Source organism: Chelonoidis abingdonii, chromosome 1 (genome assembly GCF_003597395.2).
Source record: "Chelonoidis abingdonii isolate Lonesome George chromosome 1, CheloAbing_2.0, whole genome shotgun sequence".
In the NCBI taxonomy this organism is placed as follows: Eukaryota; Metazoa; Chordata; order Testudines; family Testudinidae; genus Chelonoidis; species Chelonoidis abingdonii.
The window spans coordinates 81,300,878-81,317,882 of record NC_133769.1 but is presented as its reverse complement, the minus strand read 5'-3'; the positions used below and the strand labels follow the sequence as shown (position 1 = coordinate 81,317,882).

At 37.6% G+C, this 17,005-nt stretch overlaps 1 protein-coding gene across 4 annotated transcripts in view; it reads right to left on the bottom strand.

The window, feature by feature from the left end:
• Window positions 1-17,005, bottom strand: part of LRRIQ1 (leucine rich repeats and IQ motif containing 1) — a 173,402-nt gene that overhangs the window by 64,011 nt on the left and 92,386 nt on the right. For all 4 annotated transcript variants that reach the window (XM_032804640.2, XM_032804639.2, XM_032804641.2 and 1 more), the window contains 4 exons: window positions 4,731-4,820; window positions 3,750-3,871; window positions 3,050-3,145; window positions 2,575-2,660 (listed from right to left, as the gene is read on the bottom strand). In XM_032804640.2, the coding sequence (XP_032660531.1) occupies window positions 2,575-2,660; window positions 3,050-3,145; window positions 3,750-3,871; window positions 4,731-4,820 (394 nt within the window). The remainder of the gene's footprint in view (window positions 1-2,574; window positions 2,661-3,049; window positions 3,146-3,749; window positions 3,872-4,730; window positions 4,821-17,005) is intronic.

Genomic DNA, 17,005 nt, shown 5'->3' with positions numbered 1-17,005 from the left:
TTTACATACTTAGTGCTGCCTTCTGTGAGGGGGCACTGACACTGAAAATCACTGTTCTCCTTTGCCTGGATGGAATACGTGGAAAGGAGATTCTTTACTGGGTAGTCATAGAAGGAGATATCTTGCAACTACAGAAGATCAGATTTACAGAGATCTAACAACTCAAATTGTAAAGTTTTGTTAACTTTTTAAACACTAGTCACGTGCTTATGAGAGTTTTCCAGTGCAGCACTTTCTAGAATCAAACAAAACAAAACCCCCTCCTGTGGTAAAGCCTCCTGTCCCAGATCTGGACTTTAGCGTCCAAAATCTGGGTGCTTACCTGAAACTCCCCCAAGCTCACTACCAGCTTGGATATTTTCTCGCTGCCACCAGATAAAAATAGGCTCTTATCAGCCTGGATTCCCCAAATACTCCTTGGGGGACCCCCTCTGTGGACTCCCCAACTTCCTTTGGGAAGACCCCCAAGACCCAGACCCCTGGGTCTCCCTATCTCATTCCCCAGCTTCCCCCCCTTCCTGGGTGAGCCTGGGCGATGTAGTACTTAAGTCCTTGAAGGCAAAACAAAGAAGGAAATCACTTTCCCCCGAGGCGATGCCTTCAAATCTAGTAAAGCTAATATAAAGAGATTTTCCAACCCCCCTTCCTGTAGCCTCACTAGAGAAACCCCAAAAACCTCAGCCAGGTTTTAAAAAAGAACTTTATATAAAAAGAAAGAAAATACAGAACAATAATCTTGCATTAAGAAACTCAGTACAGGCTCTTGCTTATAAGAAAATCTGAATAAACAGTCTGATTTAAAAGATAGCCCTATTAAACCAGTCCAGCAAATCAACATACATGTAAATACAACACAAAGCATATAACAGCCTATGTACTTTGTTTCCTTTTGTACTCACAGACTTTTAGGAGAAACTTTGAAATAAGAGGGAGTTAGAAGAAAAGCTTGTTTACTCACAGCCGAGGAAACAACAAAGACCCTGAGTATACAAATTCCCGCCCCTAACTTTTAAACAATCCAGTTCTCTGATTGGTTCTCTGGTCAGGTGTTTTTCCCTTTGTTCACCCTTCACAGGCAAAAGAAAATTAACCCTTACCAATTAACCCTTACCTTACCTATTTACTTATGACACCTCCAATCATCTGAATATAAAAAAACATTCCAAAAATCCTCTAGAACAACAATAAAAATAGGATAATTGAATTTGATACTTGCAAACCATTTATGACTGAATTAATCACTACTAATATAAACCAGACAACATATGGAGAAAAGATGATATAACCCAATAGACTTTATTCATTTAAAATGATACATGGGCCACCAAGTTATACCTATGACAAACGTTCAGCTGGGCACCAGATATTTGTGGTTTTGTGGCTGGGCAGTGTGGTAAGGTGTGGTGGGAAACTATAAAGGATTAAATAACAATGTTTTAGCCTCCTGCCCATTGTCTTTTTCTCACCCATAAAGAAAAGATTACAATGATTGTGTGGTACCTTTTATTTAAATCTAGAGCTCTGTCATAAGTAGTCTTAGATGCTGGTACTTGGCTAGGGAAGGGGGGAATTGCAAACTTTTCTTAACTTTACCTTTTTATTTGTAAGTGGTCTTTCCCCCTCTAGAGTGCAAGATACTCTTGAACTTAACAAAACAAAAACAAAAAAACAACTAACCACCACTTGACACAAAACAGGGATAGCCAGTGGTAATAGCTCCAAACATATCACCAAAGAGTTAAATATTATTAATGGAAGGATTTCTCAAAACAGCTTACCATGACTAATGAACTTAAAGGTGTCCACCAATAATCAACTAAGATATTTTATCCTTTCCTGTATTAACAGCTGCATACACAGAGAAAATTCACAGACATAAGAGGTGACCATGCAGGGAAGGAATAATTTTAACATCAATCAGAAAGGAGAGGACAGCACCTTCCAAGATTCACAGAATCATCTCTGAAGCTTGAATGCCAAATTATGATCAATTCTAGAGACACCAAAAACTGTGAAACCTTCACAAATGTATATAAATAGCACTTAATGTAATCAAGAGTCGGAGATGATAGGTGTGATTACATGATAAAGAAATGTTTTTAGGGCAGACTTTTAGCATATCAAACAGATATAAAACTACTCAAACTGAGCAAGGCTATTATAACTTGAGATATTCTCTTGAAGGAAAAAAAAAATCTAATCAGGACAAAAATACAGAAATATAAACTTTATATCTAGCAAAGGGAATACACAGCACACAATGAAACAAAGTTCCCATTTCATATATTTAGCAAATATTCCTCTCAATATTCACCAGAGTACTTTTTCAAATATTAATATATTGAACATATAAACAAAATAAACATCCTTTTGATGATTTAATATGTTCATTTCTGAAGCACATCCCTCCCTCCCTCCCTCCCTCATATTAATGTGTGAAGTGATCTAAGAAAATACAAGCAAAATTTCTAGAAGTGACAACCTGCTTTCAGATGAAGAAGTAGAGACCTGCTGTTTCCAACATTTTATACATATTCTTATGTAACATATATTGTAATAGAACTATTGACTTACCTAGATTTTTAGTACTAGATTTCTTGGATTTCATTTTATGGGCCCTCTTCAGCATTAGCTGTGCAGTGGCAATATCTTTAAAACCCCTAAAGGAAGGTGATATTTCACTATCAATATATATACATTTTCACATATCAACTGCACAGTTCTCTCTCTCTCTCTCTCTCCCACTCTCCACACACACACACACGCACATTTCACATAGAATACAGCAAGTGCACAGGACACCTCATGTATGATACTTGACATACTGAACTACAGAGATGCCTGCAATGCTCATCTTAAACAGTTAAGAAATTGTAGTTAATTGACTTGGTATCTCATATGCTGGTTAAAAGTATAAAATAATATTTCTGACATTTAGAAATAAATACCTACTTAACCAGGGTACCTATAAAAAGCCTCTACATCTATACTTCCTGATAGCGTAGAATTCACGTTAAAAACAAAAAAAGTAGGATAGACTTGAACATACCATTCTTCTGAAATTTTCTCTTCTTTTTCCGATTTGAAAGATAATTTCTTTTTGGGTTGCAAGTCAGAGAGATGTGACATAGCTCTCTTCTCTAACCTGACAAAAGAGTAGCAGAGCAGTACTGAAACCTGGGTCAGTAGTAAAAGTAAGGTGTGATGGCTTTGCAGCCTTTATTATTCTGCAAACTATTTATGCCTTCTGAAACTCAGAAATAAACACATCTATTTTAATACTCCTAGAAGGCTTTATCTTTGAGAGTAATAAAAGTTTGCCATCCATTTTGAATGTTTACATTTCAGCTACAATGAAGCATATTTCAGTCCTTTTCTGCAAAGGAATATAGCACTGTGAGAAATACTTTTAAATTCTTATCTGATAGATATCTGTATGTTAAGGCCTATATTATATGATTTTTTTTGTTAACATTTTATTATTTACATATTTATAGTCTTTTATTCGTATAACTTTGATATTTTAATTAAATGAACATTAAATTACTGCAAACCTAGTAGACTGTATTTGTTTTATTCTATTTTAATAAGTGCATTTACTTACAAATCAGTAATTATTTCAGTTACCAATCAAACAGTTGCAAAAAAGCAACTCAAAGAGGAGTACTAATTACTCTTCCATTGTTTATTCTGGTATCTGCCAGAGCAGGTCCAGGTTGTAATAAAAAAAGCAAATCATTTTGGCTTACCTGGTACTAAACGGGGTGTTTTCCGATGACAATGAATGTGGTCTCTCATCACACTGCCAGGCTTCATGCGGAGGCCATGTTAAATTAAATGAATTATGATCTGAAGTTAAAGGCCTAGCATACTTGTAAGTAAGGAAATTAAAAAAAAAAAAAAAAGGAAGTAGTCAGTGAATAGTATCATAACATTGCCCCTGATCCTAGAAATGCTTACTCATGGGCTTGACTTTATGTACAAAAGTAGCCTCGTTGATTTTAATGGGGCTACTCACATGTGTAGTTAAACATGAGTGTGTTTGCAGCGTCATGCCCTTTGTTTGTATTTCAGAGGTATAGTCAAAACATGATAGGTCCATCACAGACCTTATCTTCAATTAAATAAATGCTCTATGGAATATTGCAAAAAGATGGTGAATTTAATATATCACAAAAGCAAAAAAAGTTTAACTGACTGTACATTTATGAATATCCATTATTTTAATCCAGGTAAAAATATTTTAAAGAATACTTTGCATATAGCAGAAGAAAAATGGGAAAAAACCTAAACCAAAAACAAAAACACCCCAGAAAGCTGAAACTTCAAAGTTTATCAAATAACTAACAGACATTACAGTTCAATGACCTTTAGCTGTTCTGAAAGTCCTCAGCTGTTGCTATATAATGCAGACTTTAGTATTTTAAAAGTACTGTGTCAACGAGCAATTTTTAATCCATTGCCAAATGTGCAGATGAAGCATATCATCTTTTTTTTTTTGAGCTACTGTGAAGTAAAGTGTTGAAAGAAATCCAAAATAAAGAAAAATTTAAGCAAATGAAAGAAAAGCTACATGAAAAATTACATCTGGGGATGAGGAGGAAGTCAGAGGCTTCTAAAAGTAATTGTGTTTTTCAAGTCAATAAATTGAAGTATTAATCACCCCAGTGTAGCATATCCTCAAGGAATAAACAAAGACTGAAGACTAAGAAGTTTCCATGACATGTTACCTTTGGCCGGTGCAGCTGGTTTGTGAGCAGCAGTGTTTTTGAAGGGAAGCGGGTCGAATCCAAAGCTAGCCATTCTCTCTCTAAGGCAGCCTGTATGAATGAGTAAAGTCAAATAATGCACTGAGAAAAACAGTTTAGTTTAGTTTTGATAATTTCTGCAAAGTCTCTTTTAAACTGTCTTGCATATTGATTCAAATAGGTTCAGGCTGTATATCAGAATACATCTGCAATGCAATCACAGTCACAATTCCAAAGTGGTGCATTGGATTGATTTCTATTATTAATTACTATCTGTATTATCATAACATCTTAAGACCATGATCATGGACCAAGACCCCCATTGTACTAGGTGCTGTAGAAACAGAACAAAAAGACACAAATAAATCCACAATTAATAGTTATTTTCACTCAGATGTTTCTATCCTCTTCTCAAATTCTCTTTATTTTACTCCAACAACTTTGCTAAAATAAGCAAATAAAGCATTAAAGCAGAAAACTACAGAGCTAAAGTAGTTTTCAAATATTAATATAAAGGGCACAGAGAAGCTTGTTAGCTTTTTTTGAACAAATAATATTTTAAATCCCTGTTTGCATGCTTGATTATGTCACCCTTACTCATGTTAAGTTGTACATATCTAGTGAAGAGTCCCACTGAAATCAATGTGTCAGACTGTGCAAACATGCACTCAAGTAGTCCAACTGATTTATAGCCTACTGGAACAACTTGCAAGGGTCGCAGAATCAGATCCTGAAGAGTATCTTATTTTTTCCTAATTTAAAACTCAGCCAGTCTAACTTTTTTCTTACACTTCATTGACTTTTTCTACCATATTTTCTTTTAACACGTTTAGACAAGTGATAGAAATGCAAAAAACCCCCCAAAAAACAAAAACAAACCAAACAAACAAAAACCCTCTAATTTATGTGGCTAGAACATCTTTCTCCCATTTATGGAATATTATTAGGTTGCATTCATTTCTGCCTCCAACAGAACTCCCAGCTTTGAATACTTTAAGACATGATTACAGTAATTCTTTATTGGCTAGTATGCTTAACAAGTGTTTGCATAACCTTACATTGGTGAACAATGGGTGCTGCTAGGTGCTTTCTGAAGAGGAGATGACAGGTTCATATTTCACCTATTTTGAACAGGTAACCTTGGATGATGGTCAAATACTATACTCATTTTAAAACAGCTCTGATGTATATGTACTATATGATGTTGAATCACCAGCCTTCCTCCATACTTACTCAAAAATTCTTGAAACAAGGTTTTTTAGAGTGTATATGCAAGTTTTAAATCATAAGAACTCTTCCATGTTAGACTCCTTGTTTCTGTAACTTTCTCAAGATTGATATGATGGTTAACTATATTTGGTATTTAATTTTTTTTAAATCTAGATCAGATTACATTCCCTCTTCATTTATACCTGACGTATCATCATTCCTCTTTCCCATTTATCATTTAATTTCAAGAACAAAGTTACGTAGGTTTTCCTTTAACCCCCTACACATCGGTTGCATGTTAAGGAAATAGCAGTGTGATAAATTCAAATCATATTTGCCAAATAAATTTATCATGCACCTATGACTGTCTCATTTGCCCTCTGTCCACTGATCAGTCTCCTTTGTAACTTATTCTAACAGTCCTAACCAGTGAACAGCTTCAAACCGCTCCCATTTAAAAACAAAAAAATCAAAGTGCCACTCCAAATGTGGATTCTGTCTTTGCCCTCCACACCTTAAAAGCCACCAATCTGAGATGCAAGATGGACAATGTTTAGACTCAGAAACAGTGACTAATTTAAGGTTTGATATGTTTATGACCCAGCAGAGCTAGAATTATGAGCGTCCCAGATTTTCCACACAGACCTTGCTTCTAAGCTTTGGATATCAGACTTCAAAAGTATATACTTATTGTTGGCCAGTGTAGTTTATCTGCTGTGTGAAGAGGTTTTGAAGCTAAAAATATCTTCATATCTTGACAAAAAGGACAATTTTAGATGGAGTCAAATTTGCGTATTTTTCTTAAAAAAGACTATCAAACATCTCATTTGGAAATAGGTATTAGTTTACAAATGTGCACTCTTCATGCCCTCTTTAATTTGTACTCAGCTTCAATTAACTAGCAGAAAAACACTTATAATTGTTCAAACAAGCATCCCTTTATTCATCTCGAGTTCAGTTGTGCAATCATCACAAGCAGTCTCACTGACACTAGAAGTTTTGCTCCAAAAAGCAGCTATATAAAGATGTAGACTTCTTATTCAAAAATCTCCTCCCTCTCTGTTAGCAATACAAAGTCAACACAGATAAGTGTGTACTGGAGTCTATTGTTTCTTCTGGATATTTGTCAAGAGACTGGGTTATAGGCAATTATGCCTAGTGGTTAGAACAGGAGTCAGGTCTAGTGGCTAGATTCCAATTTCCAGAGTCAAAGGTTGAGACAAGGCCAGAACCAGGATCGAAGGTCAAAACCAGAGTCAGGGTCCAAATGCCAGAGCCAAGGACTGAGGGACTGTTGCAGTCAGGAATTAGAGTTGAGTGTTGGAACCGGATTACAAGAAGTCACATAAGGCAGGAGCAGGGCTGGTTCTGAGGGAGGAGCAGCGCAGGGACACAACTGGATGCAGGGCAGGGCCTGGGCTGAAGCTGTGGAGGAGCAGAGCAGGAGCAGGGCTTGGTGAGACAAGCACAGGGAGTCAGAAAGCATGTGGGCATGGGCACTGAGCAGTCAGCAAGCTACAGTTCCTGTTGATCTTCAGAACCAGCCTGCTGGCTGCCTCATCCAGTCATGCAGGATGGTCTGTCAGGCAGCCCAGATGGCTTGTTAGCTGCAGTGCCTTGCTCCTGATAATACTGAACTCTAATCAGTCGCTCTTGGGTAAACACAGTGAAGCTACTTGTGGTACACAGGCATATTTGAAAGGAGATTCTGCTAAACATTTATTAATGCAGAGTAAGATCCAAGCTTGACTCTCACATCTCTGGTCAAGTTTGTAGACCTTGCAGTTTAAGTTTCTACTCTAAATTGAGCTCATTTGCTACGGAAACCAGTCAACAAACATAAAAGCCTAGAAGGCTTTAAGTTCTGAGGATTTCAGTAACTCAGCCAGAGATTATGGGCCTATTGTCAGAATGGGTGGGTGAAGCTCTGTGGCCTGTGCTATGCAGGAAGTCAGACTAGATGCCATTATGGTCCCTGCCTGGAGTATGGATTGGATCCCTTTGTTTTAGAGATGCATTATTTACTAATATTCTTTCTTTGGCTTTTAAATGTATGTTGAAGCCTTACTGTAATTTTTAAATGCAGTTTTTACCTTTATTGAATTTTATATCAATGCAGGGGCAGCTCCAGGCCCCAGAATGCCAAGCGTGTGCTTGGGGTGGCAAGCCGCGAGGGGCACTGTGCTGGTCGCCGGGAGGGCGGCAGGCAGGCAGCCTTCAGCGGTATGCCTGCAGAGAGTCCGCTGGTCCCGTGGCTTCGGTGGACCTCCCGCAGGTGTGCCTGCGGAGGGTCTGCTGGTCCTGCACGCACGCCTGCGGGAGGTCCATCAGAGCCGTGGGACCGGCGACCGGCAGAGTGCCACCAGCGGCATGACACCGTGCTTGGGGAGGCAAAATGTCTAGAGCCGCCCCTGTATCAATGTTACTATTTTAATAGTTTTTTCATTTGGTTCACTAATTGTACGTAAAATATAAAATGCCTAAAGCTGTCTGGTAAAAAGAGACATCACAGTACAGAATGGTAAAGCATTATTCAAAGGTATAAAAGGTACAGTAACTAACAAAACATTACCAAGACAATTGATTTATCATTAAGATCAGATTTGTTAATATGAAGCACATTTGGCACTACTAAGAATGTTCTGTGTATTCAAAATATATTAAAATGTCATTTACTTTGGCCAACAACAATAAACACATATCTGATTTTCAAAATGTATATTATTCTATTATGTTTATCCCTAGATCCCAGTGCTACTGAGGATATACTCTGATGGAAAAAATGCAAGCTGGGATAGACTAAAGATGTATAAAAAGTAGAAAGTATGATTATACGGACTAAAGAAAAAATTACCAATTCCATTTTTACTAGACGAGTGTGTGTACGTGGAAGAGCCTCTGCTGAATATTAAGTATATTTCTGAAACCAAATTAAGGCTTTGATTTTACAACTACTAATATATACAAGTAACTTTATGCATGTTTGCAAATCCTATTCAATGGACCTAACTCACATGTGTAAAGTCAATCATTCACATACAATTTGCTGCAGCATTATACCCTGGGAATTTCACATCTATTTGTTTCAAAATAAACAATGTAATTTACAGAGCTTCACTTAATGGAACTGATGATTTGGAAAAGAAATGTGATTTTTCATAAGGCTAGAGATAATACATAAATGGCTGCAAGTTAGGAACATTTAGCACATTTTTAAATCGAAAAAGAAATTCTTTATGTTAACCTCCTTTCAGTCTCACCTTTTAAACGCTAGTTTGTTGGCACTTTTTTCAAGAAAGAATACACATATATTGAGAAATATTCAGTTAAGGTTTGCACCCGTTTACCTTCTGATTTACCAGGAGTGGGCACAAGAATGTCCAGATTATACTTTCATACTCATGGAATTCTTTATTAAATACAGTATTTTTTTCCTCATCGCTTCATATTGCAAGAACTATTAAAATGTAAATAAATATTATAGTAATAAAGAATTCTTATGCTGTAAGTACATTTTGGTATATCCATTAGATAAAGAACTTCATTCTTTCAGCTTCTATGAACGTAATCCTGTGATTTTACCCTCCCAGTATTCTGGTATCTCATAAATCAATTCCAAATGAACAGTGAATTCTTCCACTCCATAGTTTACTACATAACGTTTTCATATATAGATATTCTTTCCTACCTTTAATCTATTCATTCTAAAATAATCCCAATGGCTCTTTCTAGAGCATTATATATCTTGCTTTTCACAGAATCATAGATTATTAGGGTTGGAAGGGACCTCAGGAGATGCATAGATGCATAGACTCTAGGACTGGAAGGGACCTCGAGAGGTCATCAAGTCCAGTCCCCTGCCCTCATGGCAGGACCAAATACTGTCTAGACCATCCCTGATAGACATTTATCTAACCTACTCTTAAATATCTCCAGAGATGGAGATTCCACAACCTCCCTAGGCAATTTATTCCAGTGTTTAACTACCCTGACAGTTAGGAACTTTTTCCTAATGTCCAACCTAAATCTCCCTTGCTGCAGTTTAAGCCCATTGCTTCTTGTTCTATCATTAGAGGCTAAGGTGAACAAGTTTTCTCCCTCCTCCTGATGACACCCTTTTAGATACCTGAAAACTGCTATCATGTCCCCTCTCAGTCTTCTCTTTTCCAAACTAAATAAACCCAATTCTTTCAGCCTTCCTTCATAGGTCATGTTCTCAAGACCTTTAATCATTCTTGTTGCTCTTCTCTGGACCCTCTCCAATTTCTCCACATCTTTCTTGAAATGCGGTGCCCAGAACTGGACACAATACTCCAGTTGAGGCCTAACCAGCGCAGAGTAGAGCGGAAGAATGACTTCTCGTGTCTTGTTTACAACACACCTGTTAATGCATCCCAGAATCACGTTTGCTTTTTTTGCAACAGTATCACACTGTTGACTCATATTTAGCTTGTGGTCCACTATGACCCCTAGATCTCTTTTTGCCATACTCCTTCCTAGACAGTCTCTTCCCAGTCTGTATGTGTGAAACTGATTGTTCCTTCCTAAGTGGAGCACTTTGCATTTGTCTTTATTGAACTTCATCCGGTTTACTTCAGACCATTTCTCCAATTTGTCCAGATCATTTTGAATTTTGACCCTGTCCTCCAAAGCAGTTGCCAGTTTGGTATCGTCTGCAAACTTAATAAGCGTACTTTCTATGCCAACATCTATAGATTATCTAGTCCAACCCCCTGCTCAAAGCAGGACCAATCCCTAAATCCCTAAATGGCCCCTTCAAGGATTGATCTAAGTACTCCTCATTTTGGACTTGATATTTCAAAGTGCAGAGCACCCCCAATTTGAATGTTAGTCAATGGGAGCTGTGGGAGCTCAGCACTTTGCAGATGACATTCAGAACATAAAAGTGTGGAATTCTGCTGAGTACAATTTAAATAAACTTAATAAAATAAAATAATAAGAACAGCAATGATGAGGTGGTCAGTGACTTCTTAAGAAGGAAAAGGCAGTGGGTGGAGAAGATGAGTGTCTTAATCTTTTATAAAAAATACAACAGCATTACAAAAAAGTAAATTACTTCCAGTGGATCCAATCCAATGTCCACTGAATGTACACTGGATCAGGCCTACTGGGAGGTGGAGATTGTACCCCAATCATGCAAACATACATTACAGTAACTTTACTTTTGTGAGCAGCCCCACTGAAATCAGTGGACAGGTCTCATATGAGTAAAGTTATGCACATGAATAGTTTTGGACAGGACTGGATCACAGTCTTTTCCAGGAGCAAAGTGGAGCAGGAGAGTTAATAAAAACACACAATCAAAAAACAAGACAGGGAGATGTTGGGTTGACAGGAAGGAGAAGAGGGAGGACAGAGTCTCAAAATATTTAAATAAATCAGCATTTCAAACCATCAACTACAGAAAGATTCTTCAACTTAATGTAGTAACTTAAACTCCTGCCTACAAACACACAGTAGCTTTATGGCTTCTAAATTGATTTAGCCCATGATTTCGTTATTATAAGAGCTTGACAATTCTTCTTGTTTACAAGTACTAACTATATCCTAAGCTATATTTTTATTAATCTCAGAATATATTTATTACTGAATTTCTAGGAAGTAGATTCAATTCATTATTATACTGAAGTATTCACTTAAATAGCTACATATTATATGGGGAGAAAAAGAACCTACAAGAGAGCTGTTCAAAATGCTGAATGTTATCATTTTAAAATTAGAAAATCCTTTTGACCTCCTCAGTCACCCTCTTCCCCCTCAATTAACCCCTTCTCTGACTACAGTATAGCATGGGTTTGTCCAGAATAATTGTCATATTTGTGTTTATGCTGTGCTTCAAAACCAAAATTTGGGAATGACTGGCTGGAATTCTCCAAATATAAACAAAGGAATCAAAAGAGTTATTCGGACAGTTATTTTGAATTCAGGTGCCCTATTGGCCTGTGGGAGTGATGGCAGCATGAGAAGAATAAAAGGAAAGAGGGCACTGAGTAAAATCTTGGTTTAAAAAACAGCCTCTCTTTACAGTTTCACGGGCCTATCAGCTAAAGCCACTGCTTGTTTTAACTCAAGGCTGTTCTATACTCAGCTCCGGTTTATACCTCTGATTTTGTCTAATCAGTTTCCCTGCCTTCTGCTCTGCCAATGAGGTCATTCATCTCCAGTTCCCAATCCTGTCACCATGCCTTTTTCACATCATTTGTAGGTAAGGAATGTCCTCTTCATCCTGATTTTACCACACCACCATCCTCTCTGCATCCATTTTTTTTAACATTGATTTTTCCACATGGACCACAAAGAGTGAACAAATAGAAAAATGACTCAAAATGAATTATTATGCTTATCTTTCCCCACATCTGAAGTGTTTTCAGTTTTGTATTTAAACTAAATTCTTCATGGTAGGGGATGTCTTCACTTTGTTCTTGTACAGCACCAAGCTCACTTTTGGTCTTTAACACAAATGAGTAACAGTCTAGCTCAGTGTTGAAATAAAAATGCTTTAATCCACAGTGCAAGTAGAATACATTCTCAGAACTGTCACTTTCCAAGATGCTGAGGATGATGAACTTTGTTTCCATGTGACATGCTAGAGACTAAAACTTCTTCACCCCATGTTGGCTATTTAGTGGGCTATATCATTGCTTTCTCTCTTCTTTGGGTCAGGAATAAGGAATCACATAATGGTGGCCAACTTTGTGGATGATGGAAGTAGAAAAGAGCATACCAGAGAAAAAAATATTGTATTGTCTTTCATTTGGCTGAAAGCTGCAAATTTCTATCCTGATTTCTGGCTAACATCTCTCTCTGTGGTGTATCCCATTCAATCCCCCAGAACAAACCTTTTCACCACTTAATCTAGCTTTTCTTTTCTGCAAGAATCTTAATATCTCTGATACAAAGTTCTTCTCTGTAAACTTAAGTACTTGCAGAAGTTGCAAGAAAACATGCAATTCTAACTCAAAGGTTTCCTGGCACAAGAACCCTAAACTATTCTTTCCCGGTTGTTTATATATTGCTGATTGACTGACTGAAAACTGCCTTTGAAATTAGAGATCTGAATTTCTTTAGTGCATTTAAAGTTCTCTTTCAACCCCAGAATTTTGATCAATCAGATTACTCTACAGGCTAGTTTTCCAGAGCAAGAAAGCAACAGGAGTTCTCTTGTATAGCTTAACTTGGAATAAGGAAGCCAAACTTAGAAATTCAGGGCCACACTCTTGGCTAGTACAAATTCAACTGAATCCAATGGAGCTACACCAATTTACATCTACTGAAGGTGTGTCCTCAGGCGGATTTGCTACAATTTCCATTAAAAAGGGGAAGATTTTTAGTTGCTTTTTCAAATAAAGGTAAGAAGTTACTGGCAGTACATAAGTACTAATCTTAAACAAAAAGATCAGATAAAAGTTTGAAGTTGAGGGAGTATGAATTATGTGTTACAGAAAGTGTACATATTGGGCCTGATACTTCTCAGCATTACATTGATTTTACACCTCAGTGCAAACACCTTCGTAGTTAGTTGAGTTACACAAGCATACAAAACAGTGTAACTAGGTGGATCAGGCCCTATTGTTTTTATAAAAGCTGATATGTTTTTAATCAATTTGTCCCACAAGTTTCATCTTTCCTCAAACAGTTCAGTTGATGAATCACATACATGGATAGAATCTTAGAATTGCAGCCAATAAGAATAATGTAGACTTTTTCTGTTGGTTTTACTTTTCCTGATACTTCATCTATTCTATTTGGTAGCTGTAAGCAGGCTAGCCCCCCAGAAGAGCATTTTAACCTTTGACCAATGCTTCTTCCTTAGCTCTGCTGTTATTTGAGGTGGAGGAGTTGAGAAAGGGAAAACGATCATTGTGCTTAAAGAAAGTTTCCTATAAGTTCCAAAGCTGCTTTTAAAAAAATGTCCCTTAGACAGAATCAGAATGGAGAGAGGTTAATACTGTTTACTTGCTAGCAAAATGAGTATATATTTTTGTTTGTAGTGGGAGAGTTGCAGCATGATGATTAACTCTGCCATTGAATGTAGAATGCCTGAACAGTAAGAGGAAGCAGCATAGCTTGACACCAACAGTTCAGCTGCTTCTGGTGAATCTGCAAAGGAGATCTCTGTAGTGCAGACTAGTGAAGATGACAGGGAAAAAATTCAGCTTTTGGATCCTAGGCTGAATTTTGCAAGGCTGGCAGTTAGAAAAATTTCCATTTGTAAACATAGCACATTTCATAGGTAAATCACTATTAAAATGGCATTTTGGAGTGCTGTGTTTGTCTCAGCCCTGGTCTACACTGGTGGGGGGGGGAGAAGGAAGGGAGGGGAATCAATCTAAGTTACATAACTTCAGCCACGTGAATAACGTAGCTGAAGTCGACGTACTTAGATTGATTGCTGCCACTCCCCCCGTTGACTCTGCCTGCACCTCTCACGGCGCTGGAGTACAGGAGTCGATGGGAGAGCACTCGGGGGTCGATTTAGTGCATCTAGACTTGGTGCGATAAATCGATCCCTGCTGGATCGATCACTGCCCGCCGATCCGGCGGGTAGTGTAGACATACTCTCAGTCATTTTACAAAGTAGAACCACACAGCAAACCACTCTGAAAACAAAGCGAGGAAAATACGGATCATCAGGATATGTAAATTCAATAAAAATTGTGCAAAACTTTGTGTGCATTCTAAATACAAAAATAAGGATTACAGGAAAACGCTATTGCATAGCTCTATCTACAAAAATAGGAAGCTTTAGAAACCTGCTATACCTGGATTCAGAAAGAACTCTGAACTATTACTAAGTAAGATTATTTTAAAACACTATTCTAATTGCTAAAAGCAAACAATATGTCCAGCCAAGAAAAGTAGAGAGAGGTGTTATATGGATTCCAAAGAAATATCACAACAGTGAATTGTTCTCATGGGAGCTCAAGAGATTTTAAAGACATAAGAAAGTAGAGTAAATATTACAGATCATTCCCTTAAGAGACAGTTAATTTAGAAGAGAAGTACAGCTATAGTGGCATAATCCTCTGTATCTTTCTCTTGTAAGCGGACACAATGGAAAACGGTAACATTTTGCTGAGAGTAACTTAAGGCAGGACCATATTTGTGAATGCTTGCACCAAGCATCATTTGCCAAAATGCTTAGAGTAACCTTAGACAATCATTCTAACAATAGATTTCACTCATTCCTATTGCCTGTGTTTTTTAAAAAAAATAAATATGATTAGGACTGTGTAGAATTAGCTGACTACTCAGTATATGAAGGAGGATGCAAGTAAATGAGTAAAATAAAACAATCTCACAGAATGTTGGAATTTTTGCAAATGAAAACAGTCCAAACTTAACTCCAAAGAAGTCAAGTCTTAAGATAGTGTTACAGAAGTCATTCATGACATACACATAACTTTTCTGCAAAATGTGCTTTGTGCCCTAAGCTTGATAGTGCTCAAAGGAAGTTATGGGTCAGAAGCCAATTCCTACATTTTGTTTTGAATAAAAGACTACAAAGTACAGATGAGTGAACCTCATAAGCTTCAGAGGTTAGACTTGGTTCACATAAGCACCAGAATTGCTTGGATGCTTACCCAATCCTTTTGAAGCTCCCAATTCCACCCTCTCAGCAACCTCAAGAATCCCCAGACTCTTGGCACCTTCAGCCCTCCTTGAAGACTCCAAGATCCCCACATAATCTTCCTTCCAAAGGCTCCCAGATCCTGCTTTCTTCCTACCTTTGATTCCACCACACTCTACAAGATCCCCACCAGACCACAGTCCCTACATGTTCCAGATGATGTGCCCATATAACCAAATCTCCCATGCTTCCTAACTTTGTAAATAAAGCTATGGAACTCAAACTACAACAGCTTTGCTACACTATGGCAAGATCACAAGCTTCTGCATCTAAATAATATTGCACTTGGAGCTTTCTCTATTAAAGTTAACTCAGAGTATACTGACCTCCAGATTTCCAATATGGGATATCACCTCTAGAGAATATGCTACAATTGCTGGGGGCTGCAGCTTTAACAGGAGAAGAGAAGACGGAGAGAAAAGTTAATAGTGGAACAGGATAAATGTTGAGGTATTGCCCAAGGCAGAGATTTTCAAAATTGGGGAGCTGCTGCATGCTCTGCACTTTTGAAAGACAGGGTACTTTTAAAGTGTCTAAATATGGACTTCAGAAAATAGTTTTAGGCTCCTGTTTTTTTTTTTAAATCACAGCATAAGGTGCTTACGGTGGACATAAGATGCTTAATTATTAAGAAGATTTATCTTCATAAGACCCATTGCTTGAGAAAATTTGGGCCAAGAAGCACATAAGGTGGCTAGCCACCTGCCTTGACCTGAATCCCCACATTCTGTGCCTCCTGGCTCCAACTCGTCTTTAGAACGAGTCCTTTATAGCTCTAAAAACAGTTGTTCCCCGAGTGTCCTATCAGTCTAGGACTTGGATCCACTATTCTTTTGAGATCTGTACTCAGTCTGCCACTGTTTAGAGAGGTTTTGAGAACATCCAAGTGCTGGGCCCTCCAAAATGTCTCTCTGTTGGACAGTCACCCCTGTAGATCATTAATTGTCACTGTTTGTGAGTCAAAATTGATTTGGGGGGTGGGTAGGGTACAAAATAAACAATTAATGTAAGAACCCATAGAAAGTCATATCAACAGCATTTTTGGTCCCTCATACCAAGGTGTAATCATGCCTAAAATTGACGGACTTGATTGATACAGGGTCAGGGAAATCTGCCTGTTTATAAACAAAGATAATACAGTATTTGAGTAGTCTCCATAAAGAGATTTGTGATATCTTTTCCCCCTTTTAAGAATCACAGGAATAAATTATTAGAACCTGACAAAATTTACAGACTCTTTACATTCAAAGAATGCACATGGTAACAAGATGCACATATGCCGTCTGTTTTGTTCCTAACATCATTTGTTTTTTGTTCCTTCCTTCCCTAGCTTCCTCTTAGGAGCTCAGGAACTGATAAGAGGGGGGAAAAGGCTTAAAGAAATAAGGCATACACT